The 19,874-nt window shown below is 35.8% G+C and overlaps 1 protein-coding gene across 2 annotated transcripts in view; it reads left to right on the top strand.

Annotated features, from left to right (window-relative positions):
* The window catches only part of CACNA2D1 (calcium voltage-gated channel auxiliary subunit alpha2delta 1), a 367,656-nt gene extending 348,130 nt beyond the window's left edge, over positions 1 to 19,526 (top strand). For both annotated transcript variants that reach the window (XM_071424021.1, XM_071424020.1), the window contains 5 exons: positions 2,334 to 2,389; positions 2,553 to 2,682; positions 4,015 to 4,127; positions 7,082 to 7,164; positions 14,939 to 19,526. In XM_071424021.1, the coding sequence (XP_071280122.1) occupies positions 2,334 to 2,389; positions 2,553 to 2,682; positions 4,015 to 4,127; positions 7,082 to 7,164; positions 14,939 to 15,055 (499 nt within the window). In that variant the 3' untranslated portion in view covers positions 15,056 to 19,526. The remainder of the gene's footprint in view (positions 1 to 2,333; positions 2,390 to 2,552; positions 2,683 to 4,014; positions 4,128 to 7,081; positions 7,165 to 14,938) is intronic.
* The last annotated feature ends 348 nt before the right edge of the window (positions 19,527 to 19,874 follow it).

The following is a 19,874-nucleotide window of genomic DNA, read 5'->3' as shown; positions in this document are numbered from 1 at the left end:
TGCCAGTGTTTCACCATCCTCATTGTAAAAAATATCCTCCTTGCATCTAGTCTGCATCTTCCCCCTTTTAGTTTAAAACCATCACCCCTTGTCCTACTGGAAGAGGTCCGGCTATAGTTTGTCTTCATCTTTCTTAAAATCCCCTTTAAGCACTGAAAGGCCACAAAGAAGGCTCTCCTGGGAGCCCCCTTTAATTCAGAGTGAACCCCAACCCTCTCAGCCTTTCCTTATGGCAAAGGTATCCCATTCCTCTGATCATTTCTGTGGCCTTCATCTGCAGCCACTTACAGGCCCATGTTTTTCTCTGCTGAGGACTGCAGAGCTGACACAGTGCTCAGGTGGGGTATTTTACCTTTTTCAGAGCCATGTTGATTGACACTCATATCTGCTACTTCCCTCAGCACCTTCCTTATGAGGATAAGTAATTGGCACAGATGAGGTGTGAATTGCACCCTTGGAGACTGGTCCTTTTTCTAAAGATTCATGATACTTTTTTTTTCCTAATAATAATTACCAAACTGGAATAAATTACCTCCTTTACAAAGCTAAGAGTTAAAATATGTAGCAGCTAAAAAACTGTATAATAATTTTTTTCACAGAAGCACTATGAAGACAGTATATTGGTTTTTATTGTTGGTTACATTTAGTAAACAGGAAGAGAAATAGTCTTGGTCTTCTTGGACAACAGCAAGCTTCAAAAATTGGAGGTGGGCAATAATCCAGAAGAGAAATTTGAGTTCTTTTCAAACAGAGAAACTTCAGTTTATCAGTGTTCAAATCAGACTCAGCGGTCTGGTCTCAATTTAGACCTGAGGTTTATTTTGTGTGATGTTTAACTTGAAAGCACAACATTAAAGTACTTTACTATGGCCATGTTTTTAATGGAATCTAGGTCAGAAGCAGGCAGAGAAGGCCATTAAGCAAGCAAAGCGAAAAGAGATGATGAAAAAATGGATTCAGTGAGGCACCTGGCAAAAGCAAGTACAGGGAAATAAGAGAAACCAGGTTATTAAAGAAAGCTATAGTGTTTCAGGCAAAAAATGTGGGATAAAGGTGTGAGCTATCATTTTCAAAATTTATATGGGATACATCAGCATTTGGTTAAGAGAGTGCATGTCATTTCTCCTTCATGCTCCTTTAAGTCAGGAGATTTAGGAATTTTCCCAGGCTGCCTTTTTTGTTCAGTTCCCTGTAAATTCTGAGGTAAGCCATTACAAAGGATTAGTGTTTTCTGTCAGCAAATTGCATCACTATTGAATAGAATCAGGTCTCTTCTGATCCATAACTGCTCTGTGCTGTCCCTCTGATGGTTCAAAGCACAGAGTCGTGGATGTGAATCCAGAACTCCTTTGGGGAGTGCCTCCGCTGGGAAGGTGCCAGGCATGTTCAGCTTCTTTACACAGGAATCACCCTAGAAAAGGAGAAAAAAACTTTCAGGTTGAATGAAGTCATGAATGAAGTCCCTTCTCTCTGCAGAACAAGTGTTAGAACAGAATGACATGAGATTGGGTCACATTTGTGGGTAGAAGCAAGCCTAAAACTTGACAACTGGAAAATACAATTTAGGAAGGTTAAGGAGCAGCAGAGAGTCAGAGAATATACCTGTTGCACTTCCTGTTTTGACAGGCTGGTGGAGGAGAAAGAGTCTGTGTGTGTGGCAAGCTGGTACCTATTTTAAGCAAATAAAACTGGAAAAAGTACCATCATCAATGAAGAAAAAAAAATCAATAAATGGAGCTGTTTAAGCCTAAGTATTTCGGCACCATATATAGAAAGACAATGTAGTCCGTAGATCAAGAGTGAGAATAGAGATGATTTTTAAAGTCAGCTGTTACAGTCATTCTTTTTAAAATATACCATTCCAGTGTTAATCTCCTTCTCAGAAATTTAATGAACCTTGATCAGTGTAAAGTGTCTAATTCAGGAGCATGTTTCCTGATCTAATTCAGGAGCATGTTCCCTGAGTGTGTTAGAAAGGAGTTCCAGTTGGTTTAAGTTGCAGAGAAACACCAACATGCCTCTCCCACCTCCAACAGAGGTGTAAAAGGGGGGCAGGGATGGTGTGATAACATTTCCATTATGTGACTTGTGGGCACACATTACAGTAAATCAGAACAGTAGAATAAAAGATTAGTGTGAAAAACCTGTGAAAATGTGGGAAAAGAAAACCAGAGTCATGCTGGAAGGTTTAAGGAAATACAGCTTTGATAACTGGCAAAAGCATAAAAAAATTATTGTTAATAACCTATATTTGAGTAGTTTTTAAGTATCCATTAAAATAAAAAGAAGAGAAAGAGCCTTTGAAAATAAATCTGTTGTCTTTCTGTGTTCAGGTCTATCTTACAGCAGCTGTTTTTGAGCTTGACTTTTCCACGGTTCCTTGAAGCAGGTAAGTCAAAAGAATGTTAGAGTCAACTTTGAGTGAAGTAGAAGGTAAGAATCTGGGCCAGGGGACATATTTGGGTCTCCTCATTATGTCTGTGACTTAAAAATGTCATTTCTTTGTTTGTTTATTTATTTATTTATTTATTTATTTATTTACTTTATATCAGCTGATATGGAAGATGATGATTTCGGCGCTGCCCTGCCTAAAACAAGCTGTATCACTGAGCAAACTCAATATTTCTTTGAAAACAATGATAAGTCCTTTAGTGGGATTGTAGACTGTATAAACTGCTCCAGGTAAAATTTCTTCACTATAAGTAATTACTTCGGGATTTTATTTATTTTGCAAAATATAGGGACACTATTATAAGAAGCAAAAATATATTTTGGATAAACTTCACCAAACTCATATAAGCAGGACAGAGAAGAATAGAGGCAGGCAAATTGCATTCTCTTTTTGTTTGTTTAGAATTAATTTTAATCATTAAATAACTGTAGACATGCTTTAGTCGGTTTTTGTTTTATAGTCTGTGCTCCATGAAAATTTTATTTTTATCTCTGTCCCAATTTGTTTTCTTTTAATTTATTATGTCAACTTAAAAGCATTCTACAGTATCCCAAGGGATATGATCTTCTTGAATCTGGTTATGTATCAGAATTTTTGACAGTCAGGAAGATTATACAATTTATCTTTTAATTTATCTTCTAGTTGATAGTGCTTATGATTTAAGAACCATGATTCTTTAATAAAACAAACGAAGGTATTATATTTTTTTATTAAAATAATTACTCTTCAGACACCATAAGGAGGCCTATTGAAGATGATATTTAATAATAAGTGAAAAAAATTTATACTTCAGAAAAATAGGATCTCAGACCTAGATTTCTGTTTCATACAAGAGCCTGCTGGGGTGTCACATACATTTTGAGCTTCTGAAAGCATCTTAGGAATTAGAATTAATAGCCAGATTTCAAACAAAAAAAGACAGGATTTCAAACTAGGAAAGAGAGAGAGAGCTTTGGAGAATGGTCAAAACACACAGATTTTTTTTCAACTTCTGTACCTCCTCCTCCATATTGACAGTATGCCTTGGGTTTATTTATAAACTGAAAACGACCCTAGTATCATCTTAAATACCTTTTGCAGAATTATATGGACATAAAAATACAACAAATTCACATCCAATACATGGCATGCATACTCCATGTTTCTCCCTTGACCTTCTTACAGACAGGTTTATGTTTTGGGGTTTTGTTTGTTTGTTTTTGTGGCTGGGTTTGGTTTTATTTTTGTGTTAATTGATGCTGAACTGATGTTATTTCTCAGTACAGCTACTGTGGTACAGAGTTAGTACAGAGCTAACTATTAACCCAATTAAAGTGATTTTATGCTTTTTTCCATTTTTTCCACTAAGAAGTCTAGTTGAAAAAGGGTATGATGGAAATGTCAAAAAGATTACAAAATTTATTATAAATCTTTCTTACTGTTTGTTAATAAAAAAAGATAAACAGTAGCAAGCAGACTAAATCTTTGAAGCTGGATTATTTTATTCCAATACTGTGTGTCCTTCTCAAATATGATTTTCCTTACTTCATTTAAACATAGGTTTTTGTTGACTTTTTTCCCAGACTTTATCATGCAGAGAAGATTTCAAACACCAATCTAGTGTTCATTATTAGTGACAGCCAACTGCTGTGCCGTTCCTGTGACCCAAAGCCACTGATGCAAGCGGAGAAGCCGGGTATCCTTTAAAAACCATGTTATTTAGTAGTGTGGATTGATTTTTGGCTATGGGATACTGGAATCTCTTTGGGGAGAAATGAACCACTTATCTATGTTATTACCATGGTTGCCACTGGAATACTTGAAGCAGCAGGTATTTGTGGGTGATATCACAAATCATGTGAAGCAGCAGTCATTGAGGTTCAGAGCAAAGCTGTTATTTCTGAGAATTTAAACAGGAACGGGCTCACAGGAATTTAATGAAGTTTCAAAAAAGCAGATACAAAATCTTGGGCCCAGGGCAGATTAATTGCCCAGCTGGACAGGCTAGGGACAGAGAGACAGAAAGATGTGCAGAAAAAAGCTGGAGGTTTGTGGTGGCCAAGAAGTTGACAGTGAGTTGGCACTGTGCCTCGCAGAGAAGGGGGATGGTCACATCCCAGGCTATGACTGTGGTCAGCAGACTGGGAGAACTGATCCATCCCAACTCTTGAGCACTGGTGAGACCACATCTGGAGTTCTGTGTGCTTCCCAGGACCACACTGGGAGGGAATCTAAGGTAGAGCCACCAAGGAGGTTGGCATCTGAGAGCACAAGCAGGGAAAGTCTGAGTGTCCTGGGTTTGTTCAACATTTAGAAAAGGCAAGGGTATGTCTGTCTAGAGAAATAACAAAAAAAAAAAAATAAAAGCCAGGATAGGAGTGTTTGGTCATGAAAAGTTGAGATGCTGCATGATGGTTTGTTGATGAAGGCACTTTAGTGTGTGCCAGTGTCAAAGACGAGCTTACTTCCAGTGGTATCTGCATCAGCCATCAAAGGCTAGAGTTCATCCAGCTGTACAGAATTTCTTCAGAGCTGGCTGGAGACAAAGGTGGCTTACATGCTAGGCAGAGTTCTTGCAGCACAAGCATTGAAGTTAAAAGCATGTGAAGGACTGTTTTAATTTACAACCACCTTTATGCCAATCTCTCTGCTTCAGCTGTTCATTGCAGTAGATAACTGTAGGTGATGGTGATGGAAATACATAAAACCAATTCTAGGTCAGGAGAAATTCACCTTAGCCATTCTTTTCTATGTAGGCTTGGGACAGCATGCCAGAAGTGGTAAATCAAACCATAATTTGGATTACTGTGACAGAACAAGGAAAACAATTAGTAATACCTCTGTCCACATCAGGAAGTTAGTTGAGACAGCCTCTCCCACTCCTGAAAGAAAAGCAGATGGTGGTACAGATGACTGTGTTTCTTTGGCACAATCAATGCATTCATTGCCACATTAATAAAACTGGAATTCCATCTACGCTTGGGCTGAAAAGGAAGTTACATTGGGGTGTCATCACAGAGCTATGTAAACTTAGCCTAATATTCTAATTGGCTTCAGTCCATGACAGTTTGATCAACTGTTTCCACTGTCTGAATTTATGGACAGCACTCACTATAGAAAATCAAGCATGATGGATGGGAAGGGGCACATGACTTGCATTTCCCTGTGGAGCCCAAAACTACTAGAAAAAAGTAAATTACCTAAAAATGGCAGTCAGACCAGCTGGGGGGGCTTATATTGACTAAAGAAACTGTTTTATTTTTGTTCAACTATGCAGTACTAAGCTATTCAACTCTTTTCTGTAACTAAGCTACATAGTGAAATGCAGATGTAGCATAACATCACCCAAGCAGACAAAATGACCTTTGGGTGCTGTTTAGATGATTATTATTACACTTTGCTTCCTTTTGGCTGGTGCAGCTTTGCTTATGCAGCCTCTTGGAACATTTTTATGTTTCAACTTTCCTTTCAGTTGAGCCACAGCTGAAGAAAAGGGGAGATGAATCTGATAATGTCTAAATGAAGGCAGATGCAGACTACAGAAATAAATTCCCATCATCTTGCCTTCTCTTTGCTTTGGCCTCTCCACTTGTTGCACTGAAGCTGCTGTACTACTCCATGGTAGTGCATGAACAGGATTGCTTCAAGTGTGAATTAGAGCTACTGAGATAAGTTCTGGCACTCTATTCTTTTAATAGATTTAATATGTGTCTTACCTCAAGTGGAACAAATATAAAAGCTTAGCATACTGACTGGTAATATAAGCAGGCCTCACCAGAAGGCTGTTTTGCAGTTTGCCATATCCATGCCTTTCAAGTCTGCTGCAATGACTTGTGCCCCTCATTAGCCAGTGGCACATGGGAAGTACAGTGTGAAGAACACTTTAACACCAGCAATTACAGATTTCAGAGATGTGAGCTAAAGCAGTCCCTCATATATTCAGTTAGCTAATTAATAGCATGTCACTGCTCCCTTTCTCTCCTGCTGTTCTGCTGGTAGTATGGACAGCATTTTCTCTGTCTGCCTTCATCACTGAAATGCTAATGGATCTCAGTAGTTCTCCTGTCATTTACTACAAAGCCTACAGTGGTACAATCTTTTCTATGATATTTGAGGTAATATAAGTGTACCCATTATAGAACCAGTAGTTTTTATAGGCTTTCACTGCTATGTTCAACCTGTATATGACATTACTTTTCCAAAAAAGTTTCGTTGCTTTTACTGTGTATCTTCATTATGACAGAGTAACTCAGTGGTAACATAAACTATAACTAATCAGCACCATTCAAAGTTTACTGTTTTATGAAGTATTTTCTGAAATATTTATGCAATGATAAAAAAGAAATACAGAAAATGTTAAAAGAACTAAGCTTTTATTTTATTTCTGTTTATGGTTCTGAAAATGTTCTAAAAAGTTCTGCAGGAGGTTTATTTTCTTTATTAGAGCAGTATAAAAAAAGGTATTTCATTTTGATTTATCTAAACGGTTGGGTTGGGTTTCTTGAATTTAAACAAGGAACTGTAAATATTGATGTTTAGTTCAGCACTATGTGAATTAGTGTAAATCTCTCCTGCCATAAAAATCAGAATTTTGATCATGCTCATGTACAATGCATGAAAAAGAGTGACACTCCTTAACCAGAGAAACAGATGAAGGGCCAAATCCCTGTGAAATGGTCAAACAACCGAGATACAGAAAGGGTCCCGAAATCTGTTTTGATGAAGCCAAACAGGTAAAATTGAAGTTGTAAGGTTTTAAGACTACCTTTAAAAACAATTGTAGAGCAGCTTTAGACAATCAATGAAAAATATGTTTAAATGTACCTTGGTGCCTGGTAACCTTTTTATCACTAAACATACTGTTCACTCTAGACCATAGCCACTTTATTTCAATTAACATAAACTTAACAGCTGCTTTCTTATCTGCCTGTCCTATAATCATTGCACTTTCACACACAATTCCCACTAAAGTATCATCAGTGAGTGTAAAATTGTTGTTCTCTGTATGGTGCTGTGAAATGCAGTTCTTCAATGGCTTGTACAAGTAAGCAAAAATCTTGGCTTAGAAGTAGTATTTTTATAATAATGTTTCCAAATATTATTTAAAGTATTGTTAAATTATTTAAATTTTATATCTGGTTTAGGACATTGTTTCTAATTCTGCAAATTGTATTGCTTTTAGGGTCATGTTCTTAGAAGGTTTAAAAGTGCATTGCTTTACTGAAATCACCAAAACTGTTTGGTACTTCTGTGTTGAATTCATTAGTTTTGAAAGAGAAAAATTATAACTGTGCCACATATCTAAACTATTTTTAATATTATTTCTATGTTACCTTTCAAAGATACAAAAGAGATTATGCTGAATTAAAGTTGTTCAGAATAAATCTCAAGACAAATAGTACTGAACAAGGAAGTGCCTGGCATTAGTTACAATAAAAAATTTATAGATGCATTTTCAATGCCTCATGCAATTCTGCAATTTCTGCAGTGGAAAGTTTGTCCCAAACCAATGTACTTAATTGTTTATAACTGCTGTATACCAAAATTTTTTCCAGTACATTCTCTGCTTTCTTGTAATGAGGCACAATTACTGACATGTCAGTAGTATTTAAAAAGTTTTGAGAATTGGTATTCAATGCATTTTTCTGGTAACCAAATTTTATTTTAAAGAGGAATTCTTCTTACTGGCCAACAAAGATTAAATAAAGTTGAAAACCCATCCAAAAGCTATCCAGCCATTGTAAATATTCCAAACAATCCTGATATGATTGTGTGTGAAAGTACAACTCTTGCTCACTAGCTTGATGTGCTGATCAGTGTGTAAGTCATGTGTTTTGTAACAGTGGATTGTTTTGATTAAGTTTATTTGCAAAATTTGCTGTGAATCTCTTGCTCTTGGGTGGATGCTTTCACATTAACTCTGCTAACTGCCAGCAATCTGCATGATATCTCATCTTGTATGTCTTTTTTTCTGTGTTTTCTTTCCTTTCCTCTACTTGCTACTTTGCCCGTTATTAATAGGATCAGCCTATATGCACAACGAGTCGTGCCTCTGCCATGATGTCCGCTCCTATCTTCATTTTTCTGCAAGTTTTCATGTGGTGTGGATGGTCAGTTACTTTCTCTAATTTTTGTTTTGTTCTTGGCTTAAAAAATTAGCAGACTTTTTTACTTACTGAGCATACAAAAGAAAACAGAATGAAGCAAGTCCCAAAAGCAACAATCTGGAGTAAATTACTGTCGCAATATTAAGGGAAATTAAATATGAAAAAAACCTGTCTGGAGCCTTATAAATCACAATTACTGAACATGAGGGCCTCTCCCATAGAACATACAAAGACAAGGGAACCTGTTGGATTTATATGGTTGGCTCTTTGAGATTGCACATGTACCAACTGAATCCGCATCCTTCACTTCTAAGAATTTTTTCCTTGTCCTTGTTAAAATGAACAGAAGAAGAAAGTTTTTCCATAGATAAAAATAGGTACAAAGCAAATAGAAGAGACAGCATACCTGTAAAAGTAAAGCTTTACTTAGGGGTGGCAAGGATGAGTGTTATGTGTGTGTGTTGTTATTGAGAAGAGTAAGGAGTTTTCACTGCATTCAAATGAACACAACAGTAAATAATGGAAGATAATGGTGTGAATCAATTTGATTAAACTAGGAATTCAGTAAAATAATATTTTTTTACTTCTTAGTTTTTGGCATCCTAAATATATTAATTGCCTGATTACAGTAGAAGGGGAGATTTTGCTTCTAATTAACTACATAAGTTCCTGTACATTGACCAAGTGCAGACTCTGGGGTTTCCAAATAAAGCCTTGGCAATTGGACTGTGCTGCATTTGATGGTGTGGGGCTGCACCATGAGTCACTGTGCCAGTGACTGTCTGCAAGAGAACTGCTGAGCTAAAGAGCAAAACGTGTGTCTGAAGGGGGCTCTGATCAACATTGTTCTGAAAACCACTAGAGGGAGATACTCACATGTCTATCAAAGTAAAGCAAATAGGCAGAACCAAAAGCTTACAGGGCATTTTTCAGAGTTAGTGTAATGAAATATTAAAAATTAACTGAAATTTAGAACAGTTATTTTCACAGTAATTTATATTCTCTCTATACTTAAGGGAAGTTTCAATTAATATATCTTGAACTTAAGTGAAAAAAAATCTTTAAATTCTGTTTAACGGTTTCTTTTTTGAGTAATTTTGAAGTTTCTTATTCTGTATTTAAATGACATACTTTATTGCAAACTTAGGAACTTGCACAGCCATGGCAAAAGGTTGTAGGGAAAGGTGAAAGGCCATTCTTTAAGCCAGTAGTATTTCACATTAAAATCTAGATTAGCATCTCATGTTCTTGCTCATGCAATTTGCTCTGCACATAGCTTTCTTTAATTAAAAAGCTACTGTCCAATGTACATAAAGCAGCAGAGACTCACCTTGAGCTGAATTCTTTATGCCCAAAATGTGCTTTCTACTGAAGGTGGGAAACACCCAGAATATAATTTTAGCTGATAAGCTTTTGGCAGCAGAGAGTTATAAAGGTAATTTTGTTCATCCATCTTGTTTTTAATAACTTTGTGATTTTGGAAACGGGTTCTCTCTGGACATTAATCTGTGTAGTTATATTAAAATCACTGAAGCCAACACAGATACAATCCAGCTGATCAGGTTCACTAACCTGACAGGTTTTTCTTTTTTTTTGGTAAATTTTCATCAAGGCTAACAAAATAGTTGTTATCACTGCCTCAAATGTCTTGCTCTTACTTTGTACATGCACACTGGTTTTGTTTGCCATGCCTGAGACTAAAGAAAAGAACCGTACAAGTTTTTAGCCCCCACTGGGAATGTCTTGCTTCCATCAGCTTCCAGGTATGTCAGTGGGAGCTTTGAGGGTGATTAACAGTCCAGGCAACTGGATATATCCCAATGGAATTGCCTGTGTCCCCAGTCTGTGCACGGGGAGCTTTGTCAGCTTTGTCTGGTAGTCCAGACAAAGGAGGGTAACCCAAAATTTGTGAATGACCATGCATTGGAACTAAAAATTACTCTTGAGTAAAAGCAAAGGTGCTACCAGTGTAATATGAAACATTTAAAATACATGCTTATAAAAGGTATGACTGAAGTAATCCACTGATATCAAAGGCCACATCAGCTCTTTGGGCAGACGTTGTTTTATAAGTCAGAGTAGCACAGTGGGTTCTGATGAATTATTATCATTTAAAAACAAAGTTTTAGTACATTAAATAGTTATAGTGCACTTCTATAGGAGAAACAAGTATGTTTATAGCCTTGGTGTATATGTGTATATAAGTATTTATTGTTCCAAGTGTATTTTTAAAACTTTGGACTGGCAGTGTCTTCGAGGAAATGCTGATATATAGCAATGAGTATGTTGTTTTGATACTTAAAAATGAAAGTATGGTTTTATAAAAGCATTCATTTCCATTCTGAAAGTACTAAATAATTTTCATGGCATGTGATGCTGTAGAACAGCCTTACCTAGACTTGTCCTAGTAAGGCATGACATGAAGAAGATGACATTTGGGTTTGACAATTCTCTATCTCAAGCATGCAAGAAAATTTGATGTAATGAATGCAAGAAATTTCTCGTACACTTCTGGTGAAATGAAAGCAGCCTACAACAATTCTTTCCAATTTCTTTTACAAGTCTCTCTCTCTTCAAAGAGAATTTATACACAGACATAATTTTGAAGACAACAAAGAGAGGACATCCCCAGCTGATCTGTTATTCAGGATTTGTGTGATTAATGTCATGGGCTGGAAAATTTCAGTGAAACTGCTTAAAAATAGTTCAGTGTCTAATTGCACTAGAAGAGGTAAAGATAAGATAATGTAAAGAGAAGATAAAACAATGCTGTATATCTTTGTTATAAGATACTTTAGAAGAAATCTCAAAAATAACATTAACATGAAACAGCTGAAAAGTTTTCTTAAAGCTCAAGAAGAGGGGAAGTGTTTTTAAAAAAAGACATTTTGAAGACCATTCAAAACTGACATTTTTCTCAATCTGGTTTTAAATTGGGGTGGAATCCTGCTTATTTCAAGGGGACTGTTGATTGTTTTAATTCATGTAAATAAACACAATCAGATTTTGTCCTCTTTTTTATTTTATATTTTCACATTTCCTGTCGTTTTGACAACAGTGAGTGCACAGAAGAAAATTACAGTGTGAAATTCTGTGGGGAAAAAAATTAATTTAGATAGGATTTACTGTACCTTCTTTGCCACGACTATTTTTGTTTTAGCTTAGGACACAAAAGAATTAACTGATTCCAGAGACAATATTTAGAAATTGTTCTTGGCAGAACTGCTAGTTTACCACTGCAAATTGGTCTACAAACCTCAGAAATTTGATGTGGCTTTGATCAATATGAGGTTAAAATCTCACTAAGCTTTAAATATGTGTATAAGCCTTGTATACTTTTGTGTAGTGCAGTTTAATGCTGTCGTTCATAATAAGATGATGCCTGGCTTGCATGAAGCTTCCAAGATATTCTCTACTGCTGTGAATCTTTTAAAAACTTCTCTGTGTGACCTTAGGGAGAAGGGAAAAAAAGATTCTAACATACTTCATTTCAACGCAATAGGAATATTACATTGTACGACTGATGAATGTAAGAGCGGGTGAGAAATTGTGGTGTGGTTTAAAAAAAAACCAAAATTCATAAAGCAAATAGAAAAGGACAACAGAATGGAAGGTGTTTTCAAAAAGATGTGGTGGTAGGATTGATTTATCAACATAATTTGCAATATTTCATCTAATCAAGAGGATGTAAGCTGAGTCCTGTATAACTCTATAGGTGGAGGCCTATTTGCTATACTGGATACCATTTTTTCTATAAAGGTATTTTCCCTTCATGTTATGCACAATTTTGTTTAAAACCTTCAGTTTACTACTTATATTCTCCAGATGTCTCCTGCCTGTTGGAAATTTTAAATCTCCTGCTTTGCTTTCAACTCTTTCTTCAAAGATGACTCTTCTAAGTAATTTCAGTGATAAGAATAATAAATACCAAGAGGTAACACTGAGTACCATTCACTGAATTCATGTGAGAGGAAACCTTTACTGATAATTCTGTTTTTAATGGTAGTCACTGTGAGGAAGAAGCAACAGGGTTAATTTGAAGTGCTTTAAATAGAAATAAAGCTGCATGACAAGACACAATGCAGATGCAAATGGTAACAGAGCCAAACTAAATAAACCAGGATGTTCAGTGCATCTTGAAATCTTAGCATCCTAGTACAAATCTGGTGCAGCAGAGTTCACTTAGGATTTCTTGTTGACCAGAAACCTTAGGAATTTTGAACTTGTAGAGTGCAATCAACCAAATATAAACCAAACCAAAAACCAAACCAAACTAAAACAACAACAATAAAACCAAACAAAACAAAAAGCCTAAGCCAAAACTGTACAACTAAATTATAAAGCTAACACATGAAAGAGCTATATCTGGAAAAAGCTACTGTTAATAAAGAATGGCAACCAACATGAGGTATTTGCCTTAGGACAAAATGTTTTTTTATTTCTTTCTAAGGAAATTGAATGCTATTTTTGGGGTTTTGTTTTTGGGCTTGGGATTGTTGCAGTTTTTTGCATCCAAGTTTCTAAAGGAGACTCTTGGTGAATGCTATAATTCCTGATAATGTACTGAGTCTGCTTTGTCTGCTTTATCTGATTTTCCATATTTTTTCCCAAACTGTTTTGGAAACCTACCATCTTTAAAGAATGCATTGTGTGCAAAATAAATAACATTATAATTCTCACCCATTAAAACTGGTATAAAGAACTCATTAAAGGTCTTTTCTATGCCCTACAATTCCTAAATTCTGTCTTTACACCTCTGTTATGAAGAAGTTGCCCTAACATCATATTTGGCTTTGTGCTTTTAATTTAGTCAAAAAATTTCTATTATCATTTCAGTGTATTCTGCAAAGAGGTTACAAAGAACCACTTTATTCCCCCTCCCTCCCCATCCATTTCTTGTTTATATCTGATCTGCCATTTTTATGTACTTTCTTGTTTTTGCCCATTTGATTAAACTTGATGTCCTGCATTGCTATTCTTACAAAGCTGGGAAGTTTTGCTTAAGGAAAGCAAAATTTGCTTGAGGAAATTTGCTAATAAATTAAGCGTTGTTTAATGACTCTTTCTTATTTATCATGATTGTATTTTTTATAGACACACACCCACACCCGCCCACCCCAGCCTTGTCTGGGATATATTAAGTATTAATTGCATATGCCTCAGTGGCATATCAGTCTGAACTAGGAGTTTTTCCCTTCCTGTTGGCTTTCCTCTGCTTTCTGTTATATATATATTTTTTAATTTCTGTGCCAGCATCCAGTCTGTTACTGTTCAGATTCAGTTGTCTGTCCTTCCCTGCACATATTGCTCCTGTTCAAGGAGTTTCCCCAGTTGCTAATATACCTAAATTCCTTTCCACCTACATTGTTTTCTTGCCCTTGGAGGTTTGGAATCTTTTGGAAAATGGAAAGTGTCTTTTTATACCATGGTTACAGAATACTGTGAAAACAAGAGAAAGACCAAATATTTTCAACCTTCAGAGCTACCCATGAATCTCAGACTTCTCAGACAAAGTGGAGAGGGGAAAATTTTCCTGGTGTTTTAGGTACTAATCAGAGTTTGTATCAGTCTTGAGAAACAAGGTTTAAGGTGTTACAGGCTCCAGAACAGGTATCAAATGTATTTCAGCCAAACTAATGAATAGGTCCATCATGTGGAAGGTATTAGGCATTATAAGTAAAGAGAGACCAAAGATCAGCAATTAATGGTGGAGAGGAATGAGGAAGAGTGATGTGATTGCTGTGTGGCATAAGGAATAGTTACTGGTGCATGACAGCAGTGCAGCTGAGACAGCTTCAAACTGCATCAAGCATGTACAAGTAGTGCAGTAGAAAATTTCCTTGTTGTACTTGAATAGAGCACCAGAGGCAGAGAAAGGATTTTCATTCTCTTTGATCATATCTTCACCTGCAGACCATATTCATTTTATTGTGCAATCATTTGATGAAATGGACATAAACATATTTTTGTGTTTGTTTTCTAAACTTGAAAAGTTATCTGTTCTTCTATCTTTTCTCACAATAAATTCATACTCAGAATCTTAAAATGAATGCAATTTTAAGCAATATAGATGGTGTTTACTGGGGCCCTCAGGTATGTTCCATAGCATTTCTTGATGGATGGTGTAAGTATCCCATCTAGTTCATAAGTTTGTTCTGTAAACTTTGAAAGTATTTAATCCTCCCATGTTTATAGTTAAAGTAATAGCGCCACTCTTTGTATCAAAAATCAGAGGAACTTCCAAGGATTATTTTACTGTTATTTTAGCAAAATAACACATATAAGACCAAAAATGATGCCTTAATGATAGCTCAAAATATTGAAAACTAAGCTGTAGGTTACCTCTCCAGCAGCTTCCCTGTAATTAATATTAAATGATTTCTTCTCTTCTTGTCGACAGGAAGATTCGGCTGACTGCGGTGGGGCCTCTGGTCTGAGTCCATCACTGTGGTCTATGGTAGCAATTCAGTCGGTCCTGCTTTGGCTGTTATCTGGCAGCAGACACTGCCAGTTATGACCTTGCTAAACCAAAACCTGCATAACTTAATCGAGACCTGGCCAAAACGATAGCCTCAGTTCCATTTTCGAAAGGGTCAGCTACTGAGACAGCAGCAGAACAGCAGCGCTCGTGTCTGGTTATCGCGCGTTGTGAGACTCATCGGGGCGCCACGATGCCTGCATGTTGGAGTGTCAGATCCTTAACCGTGTGTGAATGCTGCATCATCCACGCCATCCTAACAGATTTCTGTACCTGCCCCGCTGGGGAAAGCTAAAACCTTCTGTTTATTCATTTGTTTGTTGTTGTAATCTTGATGACTTCATGTAAAAGGGCTCCCCTAACAATAGCTTATGTATATGGTTTTTGTTTCTTTTAAGCTTTGGATATCTTGAAGATTTATATTCTTTTACATGAACAGTTGTTTAAAAACCAAAAAGAAAAAGGAAAACGTTCTCCCCAATATAAATTACTAGCAGCACAATGGCTGCTTTTAATATCACTTTTGTCCAAACATGTTGAGTAAAATGAAAATATTGGCCAGTCTTCACCAGAAGTTCAGCGTGATTGGAATGCTTTATGATGAGTGGTTAATTTTCCAAAATGAATCCTACAGCGAGCTAAGCTTTGGTAGGTTGATATTGTATGTAGAAAGGAGGGAAGGGAGAAAACTACTGTTTTTCAAAATTCAAAGGTACTGGAGAGTGTAACTAAAAAATGCTTTTCATCTTAAACTTGGTGTAATCTTCTGTCAGAAAAAAAAAATTGTTAATTTAAATGTAACATTCACCTCCTTTTCACAATGCAGTTACATATAAAGCTAGTAGAAATTCTTCAAAGGCTGAAACAAAAAATGCTTGTGAATAAAAAATGTCTTTGTGATATTTGAATGTTGGTTTCCAGGGGTATTTTGCATGATGATGATGCTAAGTTATTGTTTTTCAGTTTGTTTTCTTTGATGGTAGAGTATAGTTCATTGAAAAGATAACAGAGTGATTCTTGTATTGTGTGAGAAATTGAACATTGCAATGTGTTGCAATCAAATCATATTACATTATATTATGAAACAGAGCTCTGAATATACTGTGCAATGAAAAAGCTGAGAAAATAGGGTAAATATAGCTATTGTAACAAAAGGGTTGAGGTGGATTTTTTTACAGAATAGCGATCTCACATGAAAACCTGTGTACAGATATTTTAAGAATATAAAAATCAGATTTAACACATTTATTTTTGGAAGTATATGTTCTCTAAGGTTCATATCAGGTTCCCCCTTTGTTTCCTTCATATAAACCCACCCATAATATTAAAACTTATGGTGTTGCTATTTATAATTGAAAATAGCATATTTAACAGCAAAATGACCTGGTTGCTGCGATTAGACAAAATATAAACAAATGGGGAGCCTTGAATCTATATGTATGCACATTGATACTTGATTGTGAATAATAACTCTAGAAGTTGTTTTTAATCAACCTCATTGGTGATACAGGCTGGTGCAGTAAATTACAATATTACAGTGTAGCATAGTGTTGATGCAAAATATGATTTGCGCTTTTTTTTCTAGTTTTCAGAACTAAACAGTATTGCAAGACAGCTAAACCAATGAATGTGCAACTCTGCTGGTATTGTACAGTTCTGCTAACAACTGCAATATGCAAATATTAATATGGCACAATACACTAGCTCATTAAAAAATTTAAAAATGCAAATCATCAGTATGTATATGCTGGCAATTGATTGATATAATTTTGATCATGCCAAAAGCTTAAAAAAATGATTGGGCATGCATTAATATCCTATGAAAACTGAAGAAGCTACTCCAAGCCATGGCATGGCTTGAACGATCAGATGTCTACTGTAATTGTACTCATGGCTGGTTCATTGTTTTTCATGTACCTTGGCTCCAGCTATGTGTTTTCTCATGTTTGGAAATACGGTGACTGAAAAACAGAAATCCTGACCTTTTGATCAGTGATAAAATCTAGGTTTAAAAAAAAAAATACCTAGCAATGTCATAGGGTTAAAAGTACAATTTAACTGTTTTGGATGACTTCAGGTCCTCCTCAGGGAAGGTGAGCTAATGTTGGTGATAAGGGTGAAGATAAACTTAGGGCTCTTCCTTCTAGTCATAGTGCTGTAGTTCTGTTCACTCTAGCACCAATTACCACCTGATAAAAAAATTGGTTGGAGTGTTTCTAATGCCAAGACTGCATCCAGTGATTTTTCTTAATGTGGTCAATTGACGTTTTATGGGAGGAGCAAGTTTTCTAGGATTAGGCCGATAATTACTGCACTCACTGCTTTTACTCTGAGGTTACTTTAAATACTCGTTGGTTTGCGTTGTGCTCTTTTAATTTCATGTTATTATTATAAGTTCTCTATAGTTTTCACTTAGCTTCCCAAAAGAAACCCTTCATGGACAAGTTGCACTGTTTAAAACACTTTGCCTTTGCTGGTCGGCCATATTCGGAGTTACTCAATAAGCATTTGATTAGAGTTTGTTGGAAGAAAGAAAGATGGCACAAATTCATGTTGCCACAGGAAACATCTGTGGCTTTTGCTCTCATCCCACTTTCCTTAGAGTGCTCAGTGCAAGAGGAGGGAGAAGCCCCTGCCATGCAGACACACAGCCCTCTTGGGTCATCCAAAGAGGAGTAGTGTCCTTTGCTCCTCTCCTTTGCCCCTCTATATGACCTGAAGAAATGTGTTTCTATAGAAACTTTTAGCCTTCCAGCTAACATTATAACGTTCTATATAAACATTTAGCCAACATGATTCCTATCTTATTAATACTTTAGAAAGTAGTGAGTATTTTAAATACTTTGAAATTATATATTATAGTATATTCAAGTGATTGTCAAGACTTTTTTTTAAATACCCCAGTATCTGCAAAATTAAAAACACAGACCAAAAATGCAATCTGAATTCCAGCTATCTCAAAATGTCAATACCAGTCTGATAGAAATAACTCGCATGAATAAATTCTCATGCAGAGGAGTATCCTTATTCTCACAGTGCATCATAGTCATCTTCTCTTGTCTTTGAAAGAAGAAGCTTGGTCCTAAAATTTAAATTAAAATATTTTAAAATATGATATACTGTAAAAAGCTGTGGTTTTTACAGTCAGTTACAAGGCTCTGTCAATGGATGCTCAACTCCTTTAAATAGCATGAAGGGAACTGTTGGGACTGGTTCAGTTCACACAGAAGTCATGCTGTGTATTGTACATCTGACAAGTAACCACCAGTAAAGTTGTTACAGCATGGTACTGTGCAAAACATGATCTGAGGACTTAACATGAAAGGTTTCTTTCTAGTTTTTTTTCTTTTAAACAACCAGCATTACTGCCGAAACACTGACCGTGGTCCATATTTGTAACAGGTTTTTAACATGACATAGCAGATCTGATTGACAAGATTTTTAGGTCCTGTACCTTTAAGACTTTAGTATGATCTTTTTCATGTTTCTAATGCTTGAGGCTTTACTGCTTAACTTGACAAAAACAACAGTGTTGCTGCCATTTGTAAGTTTTCCTACAATATTCCTTTTATTAACTTAAAACCTGGCCTTACTGGTTTCAAATAGGCAGTATCCCTTTTAAGTGACCTTTGCAACCCAAGTGTTACTTGCTGTGGTTGAGAGCTTTTTGCTGTCACTGAAGAGACATTAAAACCTTTTTTTCCCATTAACACATAACAAACATGCATAGTATGACTTAATTCCAAAACACAACCTCAGTACCACTGATCCAAAAATTCAGATGCTAGCACACTGGTTATTAAGAAATATATTAATGCCTACAAGGCATTGCAATGCACTCGAGTGTTTTTGGAATGTCAACCTAAGGTGAAATCTTAAAAAGTCCTTTCTTAGCATAAATTTTACCCTAACTTCATCAGACATCCAAGCCTTTAACAAAGGCCACATTTATTATTATTTTGTTCATACCACAATGTTAATATTGTTAATACTCATTGTACACTATTGTAAAAAGATTAAAACAAAGCATCTGAATACAATTCAAGACTTTTGAAAAGTTAGCCTCACCCTGTTCCCAGCTACTTGCATCTGTCCTGTTTATGGTTTAAAAGAAAAACATCATCTTGAAGAAATATTTCACTGAGGCTAAAGGGATACTGTCTTGTTCAGATGCCATGAAATTGCGATTGTGATCTGACAAAGCTGTCTTCTCTTCTTGTGTTGTATGGAATGTCTGGATCATGCTTTCTGGGATATTTTTATTGAAATGCTCAGTGTGCGTTTCTGCAAAAAAAGACTTGGTTGCTCTTACAAGGCAAGCAGGTCTTTCTCCCTTTTCTTGTGTTCTCTTGACACTTTTGTGGAACTTGACAAGCCTGGAAAAAAATAATTTTTTTGTAAAAATTTGTACAATAATGTTATAAAAAGTTTATAATCCTAGAACTGTTGTGTTAATTATTGTGCAAAAACAGTATATTCAGAATAAAAGTTTATCATTTAAAATCAACAACTATTTTATTGTTTATTCTGTATAATAAAAACATGTAAATAAGCCTTTGTTATTTACTATATAATACTTCTGTGTTTCATGTAATTAAACAGAAATGTCTGAGGACAGTGAAGACAGTGACTTAACGCAGGTCTTTATGGAGTTCAGAGAAAGATGCAACCTTCATTTTTGTTTCATTTGTGACTCTGAAAATTAAAAAAAAAAAAAAGTGGAAAAAAAAGAAAAAAACAATGAAAACTGAGGGTCTGTAAAGCTCTCAGTAAATTAAGAGTCTGAGACAGCTGAAGTATCCCCGTTGTCCTGAAACAATTGCTTTTGGAAGGGTTGCCATTTGTTAACTTATAAACA

This window comes from Agelaius tricolor, unplaced genomic scaffold, assembly GCF_023055355.1.
Source record: "Agelaius tricolor isolate 1412-34295 unplaced genomic scaffold, bAgeTri1.0.p SCAF_3, whole genome shotgun sequence".
NCBI lineage: Eukaryota > Metazoa > Chordata > Aves > Passeriformes > Icteridae > Agelaius > Agelaius tricolor.
This window is presented reverse-complemented; position numbering and strand designations above follow the sequence as displayed.